Source organism: Cygnus atratus, chromosome 10, assembly GCF_013377495.2.
Source record: "Cygnus atratus isolate AKBS03 ecotype Queensland, Australia chromosome 10, CAtr_DNAZoo_HiC_assembly, whole genome shotgun sequence".
NCBI classification, from domain to species: Eukaryota; Metazoa; Chordata; class Aves; order Anseriformes; family Anatidae; genus Cygnus; species Cygnus atratus.
The window spans coordinates 13584144-13607904 of NC_066371.1; the positions used below are offsets into that span (position 1 = coordinate 13584144).

The following is a 23761-nucleotide window of genomic DNA, read 5'->3' on the forward strand; positions in this document are numbered from 1 at the left end:
CTAAAGTTTTGTTGCTTTTCTAATGTATTTGAATGTAAAAATACAGAACAACTTTTGCAATAAAATTTCCCAAAGACTTTAAAACATACAAATAGACTTTTGCCCCTTTTGGTCTAAGCCATTATCTAATGCTCAAATTGACAAGTTGTTTCTGGTATGGGCTGAAACAAGTTATTGAGGCAGATGTTTATTAATCCAGTTCTATATACTCACAAGTATTTGTTTTTATAATTTGTCACAGTAAAATCTTTTTCAAAAATCTCTAAGTCTTACACCCCTGATAGCAGCATTGTTCTCGATATCTGTATTTCCCCACCATTGTCTTTTGTCTGCTTGTTTTTAGAAAGCACATATCACTAGCTGTACAATACCATACTTGTATTCAGAAGCAGAAAATACATCTCAAATTGTATTTCAACTCTAGCTCCAGTCTTCTGATTGCTAATCCATAACTGGTGCATACTATTACTTCAGCTACTGAAAAACAGTGGAATGTTTAAATTTTTCTTCAGTTAACCTGACTTGAAAATAACTACTGCAACCAACAGGATCAATGAGGTTGTAAACTACTGGGTCCAAAGCAATAACACTGAAAGCCAGTCAATCTCCAGCATAACAGTAGAAAAAGCTTGGATAAGAAATTCATCAAGATCAAAACCATTTAAGAAAAGTCAATTTGTCCATTTCACTTAGAATGCAGAATGTAGCTTTTCTTTTCTTTTTTTTTTTAAAAAAAAAAACAACACGCCTTAATGTACTATTTCCTGAGGCACATAAAACAGGAAAGAGACTCCATCTTCCAAAGCAGATATAAGCACATCATTCTAAATTTGTAGCAATGTCTTTGTTTTCTAGTTTTAAGTTTCTTCTCTAAAATAGAGACTAGCCTCATTACACACTTCTTCACCACCCCTCTTTGGGACATAAGACAATATAAAAATAATGTTTTTACTACAGCAGCTCATTGATGCATAATATGAAGAGCTAAGAAATAACTGCTTGCACATCAAAGCGTTATTATATATATTTAAATCTGCCTGAATCCCTTTGCACCTTTTCTCATTGTAACTATTACTTTCTTTTTATCACTGGCAAAAACCCTCAAGATTTTCCCACTCTATGTTAACATACCAAGCAAAGTGCTGTCCAAGACTATTAATCTTTTGAAGCTGTTTCTGAAGCCTTCCACCGTCACAGCAGCAGTTTGTCCCTTCCTCTTTTCTGCAGCTTTCCTCATCCAAATAATTTGATATTTTACTGCTTTTTGATACAGGTTTTTGTTTTGTTTTCATTTGCCATTTTTATCTTTCCCTCTTAACAACTATTTTCTGTTAATTCTCTCATAGAAGAATCATAGGCATATACTCCTACCTATATAAAAACAAGCATTTCTCAGGTACTGGGGGTGAAATAAGCATAATGTAGCATCACAGTAGACATTCTTGCCACATTCTGCAAAACCATATTTAAGTTGCCAAACTAAATGGTGACAGATGTAATCAAGTCACTAGAGCTTTCTAATATATAACACTTTTTAGTGGGTTGTATTCTGAAAAGCTACAAATCCACTACCTTTCTACTCTGAGCTTCCTTGGACAGAATGATGTTCTTCAAAAGAAAGGAAGGAATGTTCTAGGGGCTCTTTCCTCAGCTTGGGACAAATCTAATCTCATTTGATGAAATATATAGGACGGTTTTGACTACAGTACCAGAAGTCGTCAATGTCAACTGTCAGGACATACCTTCATCAAAGCTCAAAAAAAACCCACAAACAAGCTATGATCGCTTCATTTCTGAGACAACATATATGCTGCAGTACTCTTCTATATGTTCTGATGTTTTCAGAACACACATTTACAAAGGAAAAATGCAGCACATTTCATATTTGCTGACATAGTATCAGTACCCTCAAGGTACTTAGCAGCACGGTTGTCTGGCCTACACATAAGGATGAGTACAAATTTCCCAATTTATGTTGCTAGTAAGAGTGATGGAAATAAGTGATATTATAACATGCCTGTAAAGCAAGGACTGGATGAAAGCTCAAGAGCTTCAATTCAGCACACAAACACACAGCAGTCTTCCTTCCAAAAGTCATACAGTATGACCCTGCAATTATTGGTATTTCTTAAACAACACCCCTAAAAATGTAGCTACTAAACACTAAGACCTTCAGTAATATGCAGAGACCAAGTCAGAAACCTAAATAAAACTCAACTATTCTGTACCTTCAATACTTTGGTTATATGTAAGCAACAAATTCTATACACAATGATCAGCATTATTGATATTCTCATGTATGCATTGCAGGACTGTCAGCTTCTGATTTAGTGTTCTCCTTTCAGTTGTGTCACAAGAGTAGCTCACATGCTTTTCTCCAATAATCATGTGCTTTGCTCACAATTTTTTTTCCTATAAAACATTTTAATTACATGATAAAGTCCTACCTGATCTGCTTGCCTTCTCGAACATCATACAAAGAAAAAAAGACATCTGTGTCTTCTCCAATTGTATTATAGGTGAAGCTCTTTAGACTGAGGAAGAAGTGATGAGGCACTGGCATACGGCAAGCTTCTCCATGACGCTGACGAATTGTATCCACCTGATTAAAAACAATGACAGTGATTTTACTTTGTCACAAATAAAGGAGATATGACTGACTTAATTTCAACTGAAACTTTGCTTTCCTTTCTCCATCAAATAAAAGCTTAATTTCAAATACATCCCATCTTGGACCAGGAGAGGTTTATGTTGGGTATCAGGAGAAATTTCTTTACTGACAGGGTTGTATGGCATTGCAATCTGCTGCCCAGGAAAATGGTTGAGTCACCATCCCTGGAGGTCTTCAAGAAGCATAAAGATGTAGAACTTAGTAGTATGGTTTAGTGGTGGAATTTAGTACTAGATTAAAGGTTGGAGTAGGTGATCTTAGAGCTCTTTTCCAACCTGAAGGAGTCAATGATTCTATGATAAATGACAAGGTTTTTCTTCCTCTTTTTTTCCCCCACTTTTAATTTGAACAGCTGAGAAGCCATGAAATCAAGTAAAAAACATATTGTTTATAAAATTGAAGTGTATTTTTTTCAAGTAAACCAAATCAACCCTGCTTCTCAAATATTGTCTTGACTTTGGTACGAAAAATGAGCTCTAGTAGGACAGTGTTATGGTAATTCTTGATGATTTCCTTTTTCAGTAGATGGGCTTCTACTCAATTTTTTAAGAATAACTTTTATGTTATTTCTTTTTAGCAGCTGTAATTCATTTATGGTTATCATTTAGAACAAGGCCTTAGAGGCTAATAGCCCTGCAGGTATAACAAAAAAATCTCATTGTTAGTTGATATTGGTTGATAACATGAGCAACCAATGAAGTCAAATAGCAGAAAGCTTTTTATTTTTGACTCAGTATATCAAGACATATTTACAACAGTGAAAACTGGGGTGGAGAAAAAGGAGTATTAACTAGAAATAATTATTTTTTAATTCTGGTACCACTTTATCGATTGTATGCTGATTTTAATAAATGGTTTGCATGAATAACCTACGTTCACTAGGCTAGTCTCCTCTGAATATGCTAGATAGGTAGATGCTAACAAAGAAAATCTTAATATTTTCATACTTTCCACCCAAATCTGTACTAGCTTTCACAATACAGCTTAAAATGAATTTTGTTCTGGATTTTGAATTAAATCCAAGTAAATCCTCATCCTTTAAAGACTGGTACCTGTGGAAGCACAGTGCTCTAGTAAAGATTAGACCCAGATTTCAAGACCAAGAAAGGATTACATTACTACAGAAAGGATACGTGAAATAAAAGCCTCCTAAGCTATGTGTTAGCAGGTAGAAAGACGACTCACGTGGGCAGACAGAGGCTTGCGATCTCAACTGAGAACTTTTTCTATTCAGAACACTCAGAACTGAGGAAAAGAGGCCTACGTGGAAGTCGAAGAAGGAGCTTAAGTTAATTATTCTGGAGGATCTTTTGATGAACTTGGGTAGTGACTTAAACAATAATCACCATCCTACCTTTACAGATACAGATACATTATTAAAGACTTAAAGAGAACAAAACTTCTTATGTAGGTGATGTTTACCTGTGACGTGCTCTGCTGGACACTGTGTCTACTTGACAAATGCTGTGGAGATACAGAAGAGTAAAATTTAAGCCTTTTTGAGAGTAAGAAATATTTACATCTGTGTAGCATTAAACTCTATTTTAAAAATATGATCATTCAAGCTTATTACCAACTCTTCACTGTCTTTTTTCCCTCCACAATGTATCATTACTCACAAGACCACTAGGTTTCCTAGTGGCTTTCAATTAAGCCATTTGTTAGACTAATAGATTTTACAGGTGATATTTACCTTAGTTTTGAATATAAATGGCTGCACGAGCTAGACAGAATTTCCAGCATTCTAAAAGCATTTTTTTTTTTTTAAGAAGTCCATCACCATATACTCCATAGTTTATGTATTCTCCTTCTAAATAAGGGGATACCTAAGTCCTCAACCATCAGTATGCTGGTGCATGAAAAGCTGCATTTGTTTAAAAACAAAAACAACTGACATCTAGACAGAAAGATGATTAAAAAACCACACGTTTGCTCAGATCTGGAAATGAGATCCTGATATATAGTTAAAAACACTTCTACAATTTCAGCTGTCCAACACCTATACAGAAGTGTCAGTATAGAGAGCTACATCTCCAGTGGAACTCAGAGGATGATCCTGTATTTAAAGCCCTTCATACTTGTCCTGGTTTCAGCTAGGATAGAGTTAATTTTCCTCTTAGTAGCTGGTAGGGTGCTATGTTTTGGATTAGGATGAGAAGAGTGTCGATAACACACTGATATTTTAATTGTTGCAGAGCAGTGATATTTATTTTAAGGGCCAAGCAATATTTGTAACTGAAATAAGCCAAGGACTTTTCAGCTTCTTGCTCTGTCCTGCCAGCGGGCAGGCTAGGGGTGCAGCAGGAGCTGGGAGGGGACAGACCCAGGAGAGCTGACCCAAACTGGCCAAAGGGGTATTCCATACCATCTGACGTCATACTGAGCAATATACAGGGGTGGCTGGCCTGGGTCTGGGGGCCAGCTGCTCAGGGATAGGCTAGGCATTGGTCAGCGGGTGGCAAGCAATTCCATTGTGCATCACTTGTTTCGTACACATTATTAGTAGTAGTACTATTATCATTATTATTATTATTATTTTCTGTCTTAATAAACTGTCTCTATCTCAACCCACAGGCTTCATTTTCCTATTTCTCTCCCTCATCCCAGAGAGGGAGGAGGAAGGGTGAGCGAACGTCTGTGTGGTGCTTAGCTGCCAGCGGGGTTAAACCACAACAATACTAAAAGGAAATGTTATAATCAGAAAATGGACTGCAAGTCTTACTGAACCCATTTAATCTCCAAATGGAGATTTAAACACTAATCCAAATTGAAAAGGTTTCTGAGCGCTTTAAAAAGCGCATCATTAGTGATTCCGCCATGCCTGTCCATGCATATTCATCTTAACATTAACATTTTTAACCGAAACATTAACACTACCACACATTAATACATATTCTTTTCATTCTCCGCTATCTCTATTACATACCCAACATCTTATTCTGAAAAAAGATACACGCTCTCTAGTAGGAGCTGCATGATCTGTTGATAACCTCATAGCTTTAAGAGATGAAAGTAAAAGATATTCCACAACATGTATTCATCAACACTTTTTCCAAACTGTTCCCCACAGAAGAAAAATATAATTTGCTATCACAAAAGATAATCTCCATAATGAGATTAAATCAAGACAATAGAAAGTTAAATGGCCTATTTTGACTTCTGTTTACATGCACAGTTGTAAAAACGTCCTCTTTCATACTGCCAACAGAAGAAACGATCTCCAGCTCCATTGCCTGTCTCTCTACTGCAGCATCTTCAGAATGTTAAAGCCCTCTTAGATTAGCTGGCTGGGTTGCCTATTTAATCTTTGTCACCTGTGACCATTCAGAAGCAGTTGGCACAGAAAAGATCAGTTACCTAAACTGCTCAAGGTATCCTGGTTTCTGTACGATTACTACACAGCCGCTTAGTTTCACGTACCCTTTCCCAAAGTGCATGCGTTGGAAGCCAGTTCTGGGCACATGAAACAGAAGGTGACTGAAAACAGCCAACAAGGATTTGCCAAAGTTAAATCACGCTTAATTGCTTTCTGTGGTAAAATGACTAGATCTCTGGATGATAAAAGACTAGTAGATGATGTCTACCTTGACCTTAGCAAGGCCTTCAATACAGTCTTCTGCAGCATCCTTGTACCCAAGTTGTGAAGTTACACCTGGCTGGTCTAAGTGTATCAGTAAAAACAAAAACCAACACATTTGGATTGTCAGGAGTCTATCTTAAGACCTACCTGATCTAATAAATTCACAGATGATACTAGACTGAGGGAAGTAATCAATGTATTCAAGGAGACCACCTTTGTTCAGAGGGACCTAGGCAATCCAGAGGAATTAGCTAATAGGAACCTTATGAAATTCAGCAAGGACAAATGCAAAGTCTTGCACCTGGACAGGCTAATAGTTCTGTGGTGTAGGCTGGGAATTGACTGGCAGGGTTCTGTTTAACAGCAAGCTTAATGTAAGTTGGAAGAGCACTCGGGCAGCAAGCAAGATTCATTCCCCCCCCACTTAACCAAATTATTGACAACCATTCTTCACTTTTTATTTTTTTCCAATGGGGTTTTACTAAATAGCTTTGTGCTTACTTTACAGAAATTTCATCTAGAACTAAAGATCTTAGGAGAATTTCAATTAAAACCAAAGATTTTTCTATATGAAAATCTAACAGTGGCATCAGCTGCTCTTCCTCTACCCACTGGATTTCTGTTCTGGAAATACATTGGAACATCTTAACATTGCTTATTCTGAACAAGTTCACATTCACTATTACTTACCTCCTTGTTGGAAATAGTTGGGATTTTTTGATTTTGTTCTACTTATCTACCAATACTGGTTTTCTATTGTTGTGCTTCCACCTTCCTTCCCTAATGATTCTTGAAAAGTAAATCCCATCACAACCATGTCAGCCTCAAACTGCTTTCTAACTTCACATTCTCAACCAACTTCTTAAGAGCTGGCTTAGAATCAAACATATACAAACCTGTCCTCTGCTTCACTGAATAAACAAAGAAATCACTGAGAGGTTTTAGGAACTTCCTCCACAGTCTGTGTTCAGTTAGCTTCCTTTTCTAGTAAAGACCTGAGCAACTGAAGCCTCTATTTTCAAGTTTTATAACTACTCACTTTTACCAAACTCATTTTCAGAGTAAAGCATAACCAATTATGAGGTGATGGCAGCATATTAATTTTGAACTTGTCTTTTTAATTAGGAACTCTGGTAATTTTTTTTTTTTAAGATAGTTGAGAGAAATCATTAAACCTATCAGTAACACAGCCAGTAGTTGTGCTTTTCATGCAACTCCTAAATTCTCCCTGAACACACGCACACAAATCAATACATCTATAGAAAAGCAAAACATACTTAATGGCCAGGTTTGAACACTTCTGATTCTTCAAAATACCTCCAGCCATTTCTCTTGTAACTCCTTTTACTAAAAAGTACTGTCCAAGGGTTACTGACATTCTGCTGGACTTGTGTTGCTTAATGAATGACAGCTTCAATCTAGTGGCAAATCCAGCACTGAGCTCTGGGGCAGAATTCTGACAACGTATTATCTCACCATTTCAAAAGTAATGTAAATTAAAAAATGAAAGTAAGAAAAAAGGTTTTTGATTGTATTAGTTAAAATCACAAATATCGTCATAAGGAATGAGTGATTTGGTTTCTTTCAAGAATAAAGACAACTTCTGACTGCTCGTCCTGAAGCCACTAACATTTGGCTTCATAATGATTAATCTGGAGAAGCTGGATATACAAGGCCTCAGAGCACAACAGTTCTGACAAAGAGATGAAGAGAACGACCCTCACACAGTAGTCACAAATACGTATAGCAAAGTAAAATGGGAGTTAAAAAAGAAGCACAAAATTTTTAAATTGAAAATTTTACCAGGGGAAGTAATGCTGAGCCTAATGACTCCGTATAAAATGCTTCAATTTCTTCTCACAGATGGGAAAGCCTAGGGTTACTTCATCCATTTTTCTGCTAATATGAGACTATTTTTCTATGGTACATTTAACACTCTACAATTCTGCAAATACGGAAGAGTAATTGGGCTCTCATGACTATTCCCACAAGATTATTTTGCAACGTAAAACCTCATTGCTGATTTGATAATCCATTAAGTATTTTGCTGGGAGTACACAGAATTCTCTCTATGGGTTAAAAAAAATCTTCAATCGCTACAAAATTTAAGTTAGGCAAATACTAAGTTCTCAGATGTTTTGGTTCCTGAAATTGCCTTCTATGTACTAGATGTGATTAGACAGCACTGTCTTCCTGAATCTACAAACTAAAGCGATAGTGAAGTGTGAACCAACTAATGGTCATGCTCTAAATACCAGCACAGATCTGAGCAGAAAACTGCCATGGACATTTTCTACAGGACTAAGATGGGGACGTAATCAGACAACTCTGACAATTAAACGTCTGCTATTTGCTGTACTACAAGTATTCAGAATAAAAACAAAAACAACACAACACCTTCAGAAAGAAGCACAGAGTAAGAAAGTAATCCCATTAGCAACTTAACTTGCATTCTTTGAGTCATTACCAATTTAATTTTGTACTGATAGTTATTTCTGTACTCTATGTGAAGGAAAATTCTCCTGTAATAGCACCAAACCCTCCTCAGTCTATGGCAACTCAAGAACAAACTTATAAATCAGTACTGTAGAGTGCTGTACTTTATTGTCGTTGTTTTCTTTTCCCTTACGTAGCACAATTTTTATTTCTTTCCATGAAAACCACTGTAATATGGTATAAATAATCCAAAACAACATTTCTACTAAAATGCAACAGATATGGTTTCTAAAGGACACTGCCACACAACACAGATGGCCTTAATGTTCAAGAATTAGTTTTGCTTTATGTAACTTATTCAAGTCTCCTTCCATCTTCTGTGAGCTCAAAAATCTTTGAAACGGGGCCAAGATGTTTATTATTTATGCACATCCTAGAAGCAGATTTTTCTTTTTATCCACATCTGCAGACTCTCCTGAAAGAATCAGATAGTGGCTCTCATGGACTTTCTAGACTCACACAACTTCTGATGAACTGCAGGCTCAGGAAGTTTTAACCAACGAAAGTAGGTTGACTAACACTAGATCTTACAGTAAGGAACATTTTTATCTCTACCAGCAAGTTAATAATTGTTGTTTGAATTAACAATCATGTAACCCAACAGCAGCCTGTTAAAACTTCTTCATTGTATGTCAATAAAACTTGCAGGGTAATCTGCCTGGTTCATGGCACTTTCAAATGAACAGACATCTGCAAGCTATTACGACAGTTATACTATGAAGCTTCCTTCTATTTCCCACTGGACAGAATTCAACAGTATAAATGGAAAAGGCAGGTATCATATGGCAAATGGCAGATTATCTTGTATAATGTCTACAAAATACATGTGGGAAGCAGAGGTCTAGAAAATCTGACCTTTGAAGGAAAATAAAAATAAATGGAGTTGTCTTGCCTAAGGAAGAGAAGACCAAATGGGACAACAGTATTCGAGTACATAAAGTGTGGTGCAAACAGGCAGGGAGTAATCTTTCACCGTGGACACAACAGAAAGATGTGAAGCTTATACTTCAACAACAACAAAAGTATGCATTTTCTTTTCACCATTAATAAAATTACCAAATTGCAAAGACTGCCTGAGTAGACTGTGGATTCTCAGTCACAGGAGATTTTTAGAAACAGAAGAAATTGTCACAACTGACAGAGACTGTTGATCCTGACATTATGTGGAAGAATGGACTGGATGACCTTTTAAGATTTTCCAGACCTATTTTTCTTAAATTATATAAATATAAAAAATATTATTGCTACTTCATTCAATGCTAATACATTGATTTTAGCAACAAAGATCAAAGTTTAAAATTATTTCCATTATCTGCCTGATGGATTTGTCTTTTTATGACTTCTTTTGCTACTTCTGAAAAAACATTTATGGAAAAAAAAGTAGAAAGAAACAACATTCAAAGTTAGTTTCTCTATTTTTCATACCAGGTTATTTTGTAAATTGCATTTAAATTGTATATAGCATGCCACTTCCAAAACAAAGTTGGTTCATTCTTACTAAAATGAACTCAGGGTACTTGAGACACTGACTATTCTCATGGTAAGGGTGTAGATGAAAAACATGGAAAAAAAGCCTAAGAAAAGCTTACCACGCTATTGTAATCAAAACATAATACGTTAAGACGAAAGAGTTTTTTCTTCTTCTTTCCCTCCCAAAGTGAAAATTCACAGGAATCTCTCATGGATTTCTTACCATTTTATAAAGATCTGAAACACTGATCTGATCTGAATCCACAACCTCAAAGTCCTTCCGAGGAACTAAATCTAGGCCCAAATGTCTGCAAAAGAGAAGGAAGGAACAACGGTAAGTATAATGCATTAGCGTCCACAATCACCTGCTACATATACTTACTCAAGGACAAGGAGACAAATATTGAATTGTATTTAAATCTTTTTGCAATTGTTAATGAATAAACAGAAGCTTTCTAAATAAAAGTAAATGTAAATAAATCGAAAGACACTGAATTTGTTCCTTGTTGTTCACTGACTTCAGTGAAGCTATAGCAAGTAGTGTTACATGAGGATTTTGGCCAGTATGTTCATGCAGTATCCAGAACATGTTAATTTTATACATGGAGATGTAGTAGGCAAGTGAAGTTAGTACTCTGATTTCTGCTGCAGTAATTAGGTAGGTTTCTTCGCTACGTAATGAAAAAAAGTTCAATCAGTGACCCTATTCAAATGTGCAAATACATCCTTTGCTTTGGGAAGTTGCTTTGAATGAAATTCCTGGTGCTCATGCAACTAAACCCCCAACTTTATCAACGTAGAAACATGATACATAAACATTCTTATAAATTCTTGAGCAATAGCTAGAAAAATACCAAAAGGAATTTTAATTGGTATTTGTAGTGCATACAATATTTGCACACTTCTGATTAGTCTAAACTAAAATAGGATTTTAGCTTAGATCAAATATATAAATACATTAACTATTAAAAAAAGGTCTACTAGTGCAAAAAGGATGGCTGGTCAAGAAATTCTTTTTTGCTCCATAGTTGCTCAGGCTCTGAGGCATAAAACACTCAGACAGTTACAATAAAAAGCTATTCTAATTACACACATTAGAAGTAAAATTAAAGAAACACACAAAGGAACCATTTCCCCCCTTTCATTCTTACATAACTTTGATATTTCATTTACACATATTTTATATGAAATTTCTTAATAATCTAGAAAAAATAAAAAAAATCAGAAGAGGTGCCCTTATGGACACTACCCTTTCACTTCTGTCACGAGCTAGACAACTACAGCAAAATCCAATTTAATTTTGTATTTAGAGAAACATTCTGCACCGCATTGTTCCTGATGGCAAATGAAAACTTTTATTTGAAAAACCTCTCAGGTACCACAGAATAGTTGTACGGTGCAATAAACAGAAGCCTCCAGGCAATGCAGCATCTGTTTCTGAGCAATTAACTTAAAATAACAGCAAGTAAGAGCCAGTAGTTTGTATGAAGCCTTGATGCCTTTGTTGACCACTGCGCTTTTAATCATTTCCCTTAAGTTCCCAAGTCCCTATTTTTATTTTTTAAAAACTCTACTTAATCAGGCTTTCCTTCTTTAATTATGTCCCCAAACCATCATCTCTCAAAAAACACAGTTCAACCCATGTCCACTTACTGGCAAAGAGTTAGGCAGTACTATAATTGCCATCAAAATATTGTACAGACAAATGGGAATTTCTGTATTCTTAGTTCTTTGACAAAAACAATTACATTTTCAGTGGAAAAAAGAACATTTTTCCTTCTTCAATTCAATTTTCATGCCAAATAGAAATTTCTAAACTCTAGGGCTAAATTGTGAAAACGATAATTTTATACCTTTCACACACTGTGTTTTAAGCCTAGACCAGTAGCAGAAAACTGCATCTGTAAAGCTGAAAATTACTTTCTGTTTACCAAATGAAAAAGATTAAATTGAGAACACATTAAGTAATCCTCAACTGCTGCTGCCATTGGAGTCTACGTATAGGAAGTCCAGAAATGTAACAGAAATGGTTACAGGTCAAAATAGTAGTATGCAGAAGATCCACTTCAAAGTGTTTCAAATTAAAGTTAATGCTCATCGTATTCATTTACAGAAGCTTTCCTGAGTCTGAATATCTAAAACACCTTTAAAAGAGTATACCACTCACGTGTGTGTACACACATGCACACATTTAAAGTATATGAAGTAATTTCTCAACATATGGATGATGACAAATTCCTAATAAAGTGATCAAACACACAGAACGCTGCATTACAGTTCTTATGCAGTTACAAAGCACTGTCAGAAATTTACAGGATAAAATTGCCACATCTAATCTCAGCCTGATATTGTTCTGGTCTCATAATTTCAACTCTCTAGAGAACTAAGGTCAAACTGCTTGGACTCATTACCCAATACATGACAAAGGTATTATCTTCTACTTAATAATGTTCAACATAACTGCACCAGTATCCCCGTGAAACTTATCTGATGCCCTATTTTTAGTTAAATCCTTTAACACCATGGATTTCCAGCCAGAAGATTCTCGTTCTCTAATACTATGTTAATCCTGTGCAGTACCTCCTCCCAGCAGATAAAGGTATTTTTTCCTTTACTACTAATATTGTGTAAGTTGAAGTTCAGGTTTACGCATTTTATTTGTGTCATTATTTTTTATTTTTTTTGTCCACAGAGGACTGACAATGTTTGCAATGACAATGACAGTTAGTGGCCCACTTTCACCCTCTATTATCAAGTACTTGGGAATACAAGAGCACCAGCTGCCAAGAATTTTTTCTGCAAAACACAGCATGCATAAAAACTAGATAATGTGCTATTTTGTCTATTTGACAGTTCCTCTCTCCACAACATTTCTTTTACAAGCAAATTCTTCTGTTTTTTTTTTTATTCTGCCTTAACACTCTACTGACTTTAACAAATATTTCCCAAGTGCACCTACAAAAAATTCCCAAGCCTGTCAACTATCTCTTGGTACCATATGTCTAGGACAAGTCCTGCTGACATACAGATATTCCTTCTCTTCCATGCAGCAATCTTTAAAACTTAAGATTTAATTTTACTTTCTCCGGGAGAAAATAAATAAATAAATATACCACCTGAATAAATCTCCTGGTACTTTTCTCTCAAGTAATGCCAAGACAAACTGATAGAGAAAAATGCTACCTGATGTAAGGCTGAATGAACTAAACGTAAGACTGAAAGGGACGAACACACAACTCCACTTCAGGTTGACTGGGTTTCTACAAAAAATCAACTTGGTTTTAATGACAGCTTCAAAGAACGATCTTAATTTATAATGCTTTCATATATTATAAATATGAATACTAGACAATTTTGAATTCATAAAACCAGAAGTCCTAGCAAATTTTCCTTCAACATCCTTGCAGAAATGACTGTCATTTCACTGAAATACATTTTTAGGAGGCACATCCAGTCTTGAAGAAAAGACTGGGAGAATTTATCACTTTCTGAGAGTGTTCAAGATCTACTCCCCTTTGCTCCAAAAGATTTGCATTTTACCCTGACTCTGGCTTTAATTTTGCAGCCACAAATTTTCATTGTATCCCTTCTCTGACTATGGCAAGGCCTCATTTAATGTCATTCATACTTCTCTTATGCAAATTTATAAAGGGGGTGAATGGTAATGATTCCAGCAGCTATTTACATAAACTACACGCAGACTTTAAACACAACTTTGATGGAAATACAATAGAAACATTAACAGAAAATGAAATATACGAAAAACATGTTTGAAAAAATTAAACTGTACATATTGTACATACATAAACTGTACTATACAACTTGATACTTTGATAGAATTATTTTGTACATAAACTGCAAGACTCTAAGTTTTGAAGAAATTAGTAAAGCATTGATGTAATGTTACACAGGAAATTATTTTTAAAATGAAGTTGATGAGGAGTAGTAGAAAGTAAGCAATCTTAGTAAGGAACTGATTAACAGTAATGACAGCAAATACTTCTGATCATGGAAGCATCAGGCTACAGAGTGAGGGTATTAAGGTTCTCCTCCAAGGCTGACATCCAAGAGAGTTCCAGAGGAAAAAAAACAAACAAAAAACATATTCAGAAGAAATGAGAGCTATTATTTCTGCAACCTTCTTAAAGGCATTTCATTATGGTTGTTTACATTGTTCACTCCTACTTTGATCATCTTCAGTGCAACAACAACAATTACTATAATATGTGACAACTACAATAGTAAGAATTTATTTAAATCTCACAGGGATTTCAAGACATTGTGACCTCATGTATACATTCAATACATATCTTCAGATACATTTTACAAATTTTAAGCTAATTGTTGCAACACTATTGGGAAGTCATTATTTTTTTTTTATATGAAGAAAACTACAACAAGGTGGCAAGTCAAACTCCAAAAACAAGTTTCTAAGGATGCAAGCACTGAAACTCTGGACTCTTTGAGAGCTTTCAGACTATGGATTAGTTCAATGGATCACACTATTCCCTCTAAAGTGCTTCAAATTTTAGTATTAAGTAGGTACTAACACTGCAACTGCCACTGGCTTGCCCATGACATTTTTGAGGTAAAAGACAAACCACAGAATTAAAAGTGTTTCATTTTACTAATGATGTAAAAAATATATATATTCTATTTCTATCTTTTTTTTCTGGTTTTCTTCTTAATCATTCATTTGTAACTTTCGGCTACCTATGGATCTTTCAGTGCAAAATTTATGGCAGCTTATCATTATATTTGGAAGATTTCTTTCAGTGCAATGACTTCAATAACATTTCACATAAGAAAGAATAACCTTTGGCTAAAAAGTAACACAAGCCTACCAACTCATCTTGCTTATGTCTTATCTGTCCAAAAGTTTTGGTGGCTCCTCCTTCCCTACTCTGTTTCTGAGCCTTAACATAGAGTATCCCAGATTTGTAGGGAAGCAAGTATTTTTGCTCAGTATAAAAGTGAAAGTGACTGTGGTCAGACGCTTGGATGCTTTCTGTTAATCTCCTGACAGGTATTATATTAATCTGAAAGAATAAATCCTGAAGACAATTTTAAATGACCTCTGATTTCTAAGTTGAATTACTTTGAAGAATCTTCATCTGCCTTTTTGGTAAATAAAGCATTCACACACTGCTGCAATTAATTTTGTGCACTGGAGCAGAAGCAGAGCATTCCCATTTCAAACAGAAGCTCTGTGAGGCAAATTCCTTCCTTTTTGATGTATGTCTCTAGAATAACAAAGATTTTTGTTAGGAAATAAGTTTAATTCTGATTTGGAGCAAGTGCATTCAAACAGTGCTGGGGCACATAGCAGGTATGCAAATCAGAGTATCAACGGTCCTCTCTTGTGAATGCTAGAGCACATCTGCAGGTAGCCTTTCCTATCAGAGATGTCGTTTCACAAGTTCTAAAGCACTAAGCATTAGTAAAAGTTGAAAAACTCAACCATTTAAAAAAAAAGGAATATTTCAAAGTCAAGTTTTGATTTCACTTGTAACTTGACTTAAATTGAGATGAACTGCAGATTTCAGCTTTATAACATGATCACTGCAGACTTCCAAATATGTATTTTATATAAATAGTTTCCTGATATACAAATTTTTCCTTGTTATTTATAGACTACAGGAAATTTCTAATAGCATTTCAGACTTCAATAGGTCAATGTCCTTACAAATTATATCAGAGTGAAATGTTTGTTTTTTTTTTTAAAACGTATTTGTAATGTTCTGTATAAAATCTAGCAAGATATGCAGGCAAAAGATACTATATGAGACTTTAACTGCACAAAAATACAAACGAAGATGCTCAAAACTGAAAGTCTAAAGATACTAAGATGCTGATCTGAAGGTATTCTTTTAAATGTGAAATACAAAAAGCTCTACTGCAGTAATACCAGCCACTGCATGAATACACAAGTAACCTAACCATGGATAACTTGCAAAGATAATAAAGCATCATAAAAAAGATTCATCCAGTATCATAGTTTTGTAATGAGGAGAAAAAAAATGTGTAAGCAACAAAAAAATAAAATTGTTACAGTATGTAGAAATTAGTATTGCATCATAAGAATGACTAGCAACAATACAAAAGGTTAGCAGCAATAATTTTAAATTATATCCCTACATTCTTAATAGACCAAACTACAGAGCAAACGTTCTTAATATTTTAGGCTAAACATACAAAATTAAACAAAAAATAAATTCCCCGTGGAGTTATGAAAACAGCCCAAAGGAGTTCTCCCACAAAAAACTACACGCACACACAAAACAACAAACACCCACCCTGTAACTACTAATCCAGGGCATATATTTTTTCTTTGATTTCTGCCAACTCCCACAAGAACACACAGGATGACTACCAGAACCACTACCAGGTTATTTAAAGGAAAACAATACTAGCTAAAAAAAACAGAAAAGAAAACCTCCTAACTGGTGGAGACAAATGTGAATTTCATGTTTGTATCACTCCATCCCAAATAATGCAATGCATTAATGATCAAGGTAGAGATAAAAATAGCTTTACCCTAAATGATACGTGCTACATAGTACATATGCACATCTAAGTAACTTGGTTGGGGAATGTCTTCCATTAAATTATACTACCTTAAACAATTACATACCTACTCAAACTGCATGTATTTAAGTTTCTCAGTTAATATTAATGCATATTAGTAATGGCATTTTTCATTTATTTGCAAATCTCAAATATGAAAGAAGAATTTTGTCATTGTTTGAGAAATTTGGCATTACTATGTGAACATGCATATGAAAACCATTGTTTTCAACAGATTAAGAAATGTGGTCATGAATTTCACGATAAAAGTCAGGGGAGATACAAGAAAGTGATGTTGCAGAAAGACCTCCCAAACTCCCATTTAAATATTGCGTAGTGTACGGACATAGTTAAATATCGTTTCAGTCATATGCCTTTTTATGTAATTCCTTTATTGAGACCCTCTTCTGTTTCAGAATCCATCTTTGATATTATGTACCTTTTTCTTTAGTGAGAATAATACCGGTTCTTACACAGTAAGGAGCACTTTTTTCCCCCTAAATAAGCATTCTGAGCAAATGAATTTAATCATGAACATATTTATATTTACTGATTTAACTGATGCTTTTCCACAGTTGTCAAGCATTAGATTTTTTATAGTTTTAATGTAATTTGAATTTAATGATTTTACATTTAGTGTATTGAAAAAAAAACTTTCTATAGTCACCAAGTTGAGCAGCTTATTCTCTTCATTGCTGTCCACTCTCCTCATTTTTTATTCTTACAACTTTTTTGCTACTTGCTGTTACTAATTTAAATACACTCTTTGAGAAAAAATGTTTTATGTAACTGAGAAAAAAGTGTTTTACATAATGTTCAAACATGGTTTCTTAGATCCCACTTATTCTGGTGGGAATGACAATGGAAGGTCATGATCTATAAGACCAAGCTGCAGAACAATGACTTGATGACATCTATTAGCTAATGTCCTTCAGAGCTCTCTTTCCACAGGGGAGATATGAAATGTAGGGTGGGGGCTAGCTAAAGTTTCATGACTGTGTTTAAGTATATCTCTTGGAGGAAGACCTGAAGTAGGTGACTAAGGAATGAAGTCATAAGAGGTGTTAGTGACAAATATTTGCCTTTCTTCCTTAGCTATGGAGTTACAGAACTGCCTCCTGCCCCACCCTGTATTTTAATTAGCACTAATCCTACTCCTGGATGAAAAACAGTGGCTATATGCCTGAGGGTGATACTTTGTTTGAAAAGGTCATATGCATATCAAGCAAAACTTACCTGTCTGATACACTTTATGTAAGAACAAAAACAATTCTGCTGAAGAGCTAGTTTTTGTTTAATGGGAGCTTATTACCATTTCACCTTCTATCTGAATTGCAGTTTTCATTGACTCTTTAAAAACATTCTCCACAAAATCACAGTGAAATTGACCAAGCAGTCTAAACATTTGAGAAATGTCATCAATAGCCAAATACATAGATTATATCAAAAATCTACATTATCACAGCCTCAGTTCCAGTGTCATTGTTGTCAGTGAGATTCTATAGTAATTGCACCAACCATTAAAATACTTCTTCATTAAAAAAATGTGGTTTTTTTGTTGATTTTTTTTTTTTTTTTTTTTTTTTTTACTATCTATGAACACATCTTCCCAGGCATAACGGTCACTTCACTGAAACAAATAAAGTAAATTGACCTGAACCTTTTAAAAGTGCAGCCTTAGAGAGAATCTACTAATAAGCATATTGGTCATTTGATAGTAGTAGTAGAAGACCTATGCAGTAAACTCACTGTAAAAAGTTGGCTTCCAAATAAGCAAATGTTCTACCTACTTACAAATATTACTGAAAATATATTTTTTTTTTAAATAAAAGCTATTTAAAGTAATCAGAACAAACAGTACCCAGCTGGTACCTGTACTTACTCATTGCCCCAGTCCAGCCTCACTGTGAGGTGTCTCTTGACCTCTCGCACCTGATCCTGTGTCAAGTGACCTGACAGCAGCTGTCTACGTAGGTCAATGAGTTCATTCATCACATGGCGCAGTTTGTAGAAAAGATCTACCTTATGTTTCTGTAAAGGCATATTTTTGGGAGGGGAAGAGAAAGAATGAGAAAGGAAAAAAAGAAAAGAAAGAAAATGAAAGAAAAAGATTAAATTTGGAGAGAGAAAAATGGGAAAGGGGGGAGCGAAACAAGGGGGAAAGAAGAATGGGGGAGAAGAAACCGGGAAGACGGGGAGGAGACAAGACAGGGAGAGAAAGATTTATCAGTTTGGAAAGAGAAAGAACAAGAGGGGGAGTGAGGGCAGAGAGCAAGGAACAGAGGAAAGAGAAAGAGAGAGATTAATAAGTTACCAATTTTTCATTTAATCACCCTAGAGGAACATTAATCCAGTTTGTACAAGCTTTAAAATATTTATATCAAAAAGCAGAGTTAACTGATGCTATTTAAAATGAATAGCTTTTTATTGCTAAATTTTGAGCTCAATCTGCTAAGAAGTCCATTTTCTGATAGACCCTAATGTCACAGCTAAAACAAATCGTTATGTGCAGCAGGGATCACTTATTCCAACTACACAATAAATTCAAAGTTTTAGCCTTAAAGTAACAGAGAGGGGAAAATAGACTGCATTAAGTCAGAAGCTAATGTAGTGTTCTGAACAGTTAACAACGTTTTATCACTTCGGAAAAGTACTTTTAATATTTTAAATATTCTACTTCACTGAAAATTACACAGGTATCTATGATAGGTGGTGGTGGTGAAATGAATATTAATTATCTGCACTCTGAAAGGGACTAGAACAATTATAAAATATACCTGCAAAACTACTTTTCTCCTTGAAAGTTTTATAACGTAAAAAAAATAAAAACCACACCCACTACCAGCAAAAATATCCTAAGCAACTAACCCTGCAATCACTGCCAACAGAAGCAGCATTCTTCCAACATGTGGAAAAAAACAGAATTGGAAATGTTTGTTCTCCCCTGCAGGAAATAACTACATGGGAAGAACCCCCCAGAAGGCAACTCTGAAGCTAACAAAGACTGCTTATAAGCACCCATAAGATAAGGAAGGGTATCCAAGCTACTCCCGTATCTTCCAGAATTCTTTTTGTGTGTGTGTGTGTGTGTGTGTCAAGAAGGCTTTTGTCTACACGGCCATACTGCAGAAAATGGCCCCTGTGTAATAAATGAAGATCTCAAGGAGACAAAGAAAAGGAATAAAAAGATGATCACTACTGTGGTTGAATGCTGTTTTTTGTATGCACGTTTTTGAAACAACTAAGCTCCATTCCTACCTGTATGCAAAACTTGAAGCCTAAGAAAGCTTAAAACCTGGGGAAAACACGGACCACAAGGATTGAAACTGACACTTCGCAGGCTAGCACTGTCTCAATTGCATTTCTGATTGTAAATGAGTATTTCATAAAAGCTCTCTAAATGAAGATAAATTCAATTTATCACTACTAGATCTGACAGAGGAACATCCACTAAGAAAAATGTGTTTTTCTATTACAATATATTTATTAGAAAAAATGTTTTTTTGTATATCTTACCAAAGACAAATCTTACCAAAGACAAGTAACAAGAAAAAAATAATTTCCATCTACCTGAGTTTGTTTTCCTGCAAGAATACTAGACTTGCATGAGTTACAGAAACAAATTTCAATGCATTCAATTTTGATCAGGAGTTCAGGAGTTTATTAATTTGTTTGAACCTGATTAAACATCTGTTTTGCTGAAGCAGGTTGAGTACAGACAGGATCATCTGGTGTTCTTAATCAATTTTGAGATTAAAAGATGCGCAATCTTTCAACTATGCATCAACATTGGTTCTGGTCCATCTGAAAAAAAAAGTGAAATACAGACACCAGACCCAACAGAAAGGCATCTACTTCCAGAGCTGAAAATGTTCTAAGAAGATAGTCACGCATAGCTGGTAAACATAAATTTACTAGAATTGTGTTCAGGTTTTCTCACTAAATGTGGTGCAAAGTAAATCAAACCCAAGCTGAAGACAGTAGGTATAGAACATAAAACCAGACATTTCCTATTTACGTGAACAAAAAAGTTGCAACTTTTTCTGACACAAGACGAAAACAACGTAGTTCAGGCCTATTAAACCAGCGAATGAGCTACATACCATCAATAAAACACTTGGCAATGAAGTAATCATGAGAATCAGTTCCAAAATCATCATATTCAGACTTCCTAAATAAACATACTGAGATGAAAAAGCTGAACCCTCACTCTTGTAATGATGGTTAAAAAAGCCAGAGGAGCTGTAGCTGTGATCTCAGGCAAACAGATATAAGGTGAATTGCAGATTCAAGACCCACAGAAGTGAAAGGAAGTACTTTCCTGAGAGAAAGGAGAGCTACAACAGAGTTGAATGTGGCTTAATTCCAGATTTGCAGATAGTAAAGAGCTTGATGCAGTCAAAAAACAAAAAAAACAACAGTTTATCATGCCTTCCTTCATACCACAAAAGCCTAGTGATTAATAAGCTCCATTTGGAGCCAGACACAGCTGGGTCTGGCTGGTTCTGGAGCAGCCCGCCTCTGCTCACAGAGGCCTGCAGCCCTGCTCCCAGTGCCTGGGCACGCAAGCACAGCTCCTTTATTTATTTTATTTTTAAATAACAGGTGGCAACATAAAATAAGCCCCTACTGACACACACACTGCAGGTATCTTCTCTCTGCCTCATAAAGATTCCAAAAGCAGAAGCTAGCAGATAAAACTGCTTCATTCTTCAGTACAACCACCTCATTGTTTCATGCCTGCAGTGGCTTTGAAATACTAACACTGCCTTTGTCACTTCTCTCTAAATAAATACCACATACCATGAAAATATATAAAATACTGGTGGTATATTCATGGAATCACAGAATGGTTTGGAAGGGACCCCAAAGCCCAACCACTCCCCTGCCCCCAGCCCAGGCTGCCCCCAGCCCCATCCAGCCTGGCCTTGGGCACTGCCAGGGATGGGGCAGCCACAGCTTCTCTGGGCAGCCTGGGCCTCACTGTCCTCAGCGTAAAGAATTTCTTCCTGATGTCTAATCTAAATCCACCTTCTTTTGGTTGGAAGCCATTACCCCTTGTCCTATCACCACACCCCTGACAGAAGAGTCCCTCCCCAGCCTCCCTGCAGCACCCATCAGGCAATGGAAGGCCGCTGTGAGGTCTCGCTGGGGCCTTCTCCAGGCTCAACAGCCCCAACTCTCTCACAGCCTCTCTTTGTGGCCAGATGACCTATTTATAGTAATTTTGTTATCATGACTTGATTTAACACTACCGTAAAGAAGTTAGAACTCTAAGAGCCATCCCTTAAGACATCTCCTATAAAATTGCCTTGGGCTCTAACAGGGGAGAAGGTCACAAAAATTGTTTTTGTTCTAAGAGCAAGAATAGATGTTTCCCAGGCTCCTTCTTATGGATTTCAGTATCTTAGATATTAAAGCCTGGAAGCATCATAAGCACATGAAAGCAAACAGTAAACCTCAAAATAATACAAAATGCATGCCTTTCCAGTTTTGTCTGGATTTTTTAATTAAACAAGTTATTTCATATTAAAGCTCTTGTGCTACAGATTTGTGCTGCATTTACAGTTTAATCTTATACAAAGTCTTTAATGTTATTACCATGCAAACCTTAAAACACTACAAACTTTACAAGAAACAGTTTAATAGAACTATCACAATATTTGCAAATATCATACAACATCTCTTAAGACTTCTTGTCCAAAACAAAATTTGTTTCAAATCATTCACATTAGTATCAAACAATTACAAGGATGTATTTTACTTCAGATACTGTTCTTCTAGAGGACTACAGAAGGATAAGAACTGTCAGAATTTGACAGAGGCTTCTGACTCGGTGTCTAAAACCTCTTTTTTTTTTTAAAGCTTGTATTTCTAGTATAAAGCAGACAAAGTTGTTGCTGATTAGAGGATATTTGGCCTTGATATACGTTTATCCAAACTGCACCATGAAACTTGGCCTGTCACATGTTTCTGTGAGGAGTATGAAACTATTTAATGACTATATATTTAAGGTTTAGGGGTTTGGGATTTTTTTTTTTTTTTTTTTGACATTTTATGTGGACAGAGGAAGACTGTCTCCTGTTTCAAGACACTGCAGCACAAGGAAACAAATATACAAAAGACAAGGGGGAATAAAATAGATCATCAAAATACAGCGTACCTTATTTATACAAATACCAATTATCCCAGCTACCTCTCTGCTTAGTAATTATTAGTTGTCTCATTCAGAGAGATGACAGATGAGGTGCCTCTTGCTGAATAAAGTTCAGACTTCACAGGTTAACACAAACAGGATATCTCAGGTATGAAGTAAAACTTATGTGGATAATACAAGATTATGCAGTTATCAAGCCTGGCACCCACAGCAAAGCAAAGGAATTTGAGAACATAGTTTACGTGAATGTATTAAAAAGGAGAGCTGTGAAGATGGTGCAGGCCAATACCAACATGCAGTGGAAAAAAAAGACAAGTACAAACTTAGCTAGGCCAGCTGTGTCCCTAAAATGTTCTAGTTTTATTTCTGAGGAGCAGAGTGAAAGATTCCCCAAATTCTAAATAAAAATATTCTAGACAAGAATAGCCCTAGCCAGAATCATTGAAAAATTTTTAAACACCAAATCCTAAAAATTTGGCAAACATGATGAGGAAGCTGTTTAAAACATGTTGAGAACACGGATATTTTTGACAAGTCAATTATTTTAAAAATGTGCAGTTCTGTGAGGACTACAACATCTACCTTCCACAGATCAGTTGCTTGTGGCTGGCAGGTTTTGGTGTCTTAACAAAAATTGTAGGAACTTTATTTCTGCTATAAATTTAGCTAAGTCAGGCAACAAAGCCTAGTGTTATGAAGGAGAAATCCTGACAGACAACATGAACAAAAACTTCCCTGTGGGAATCTAGGCTAGATTTCCATTATAATACAGGACATGAATGATACTGTCTGGATTTCTGTTACTGAAAGTAAAAAACCC

General features: G+C 35.6%; 1 protein-coding gene across 1 annotated transcript in view; it reads right to left on the minus strand.

Annotated features, from left to right (window-relative positions):
* Window positions 1–23761, minus strand: part of DOCK3 (dedicator of cytokinesis 3) — a 216138-nt gene that overhangs the window by 129820 nt on the left and 62557 nt on the right. Inside the window, exons 6-9 of the mRNA XM_035547066.2 lie at window positions 18667–18815; window positions 10441–10525; window positions 4094–4135; window positions 2448–2602 (exon numbers count right to left, since the gene is read on the minus strand). Coding sequence (XP_035402959.1) covers window positions 2448–2602; window positions 4094–4135; window positions 10441–10525; window positions 18667–18815 — 431 coding nt within the window. The remainder of the gene's footprint in view (window positions 1–2447; window positions 2603–4093; window positions 4136–10440; window positions 10526–18666; window positions 18816–23761) is intronic.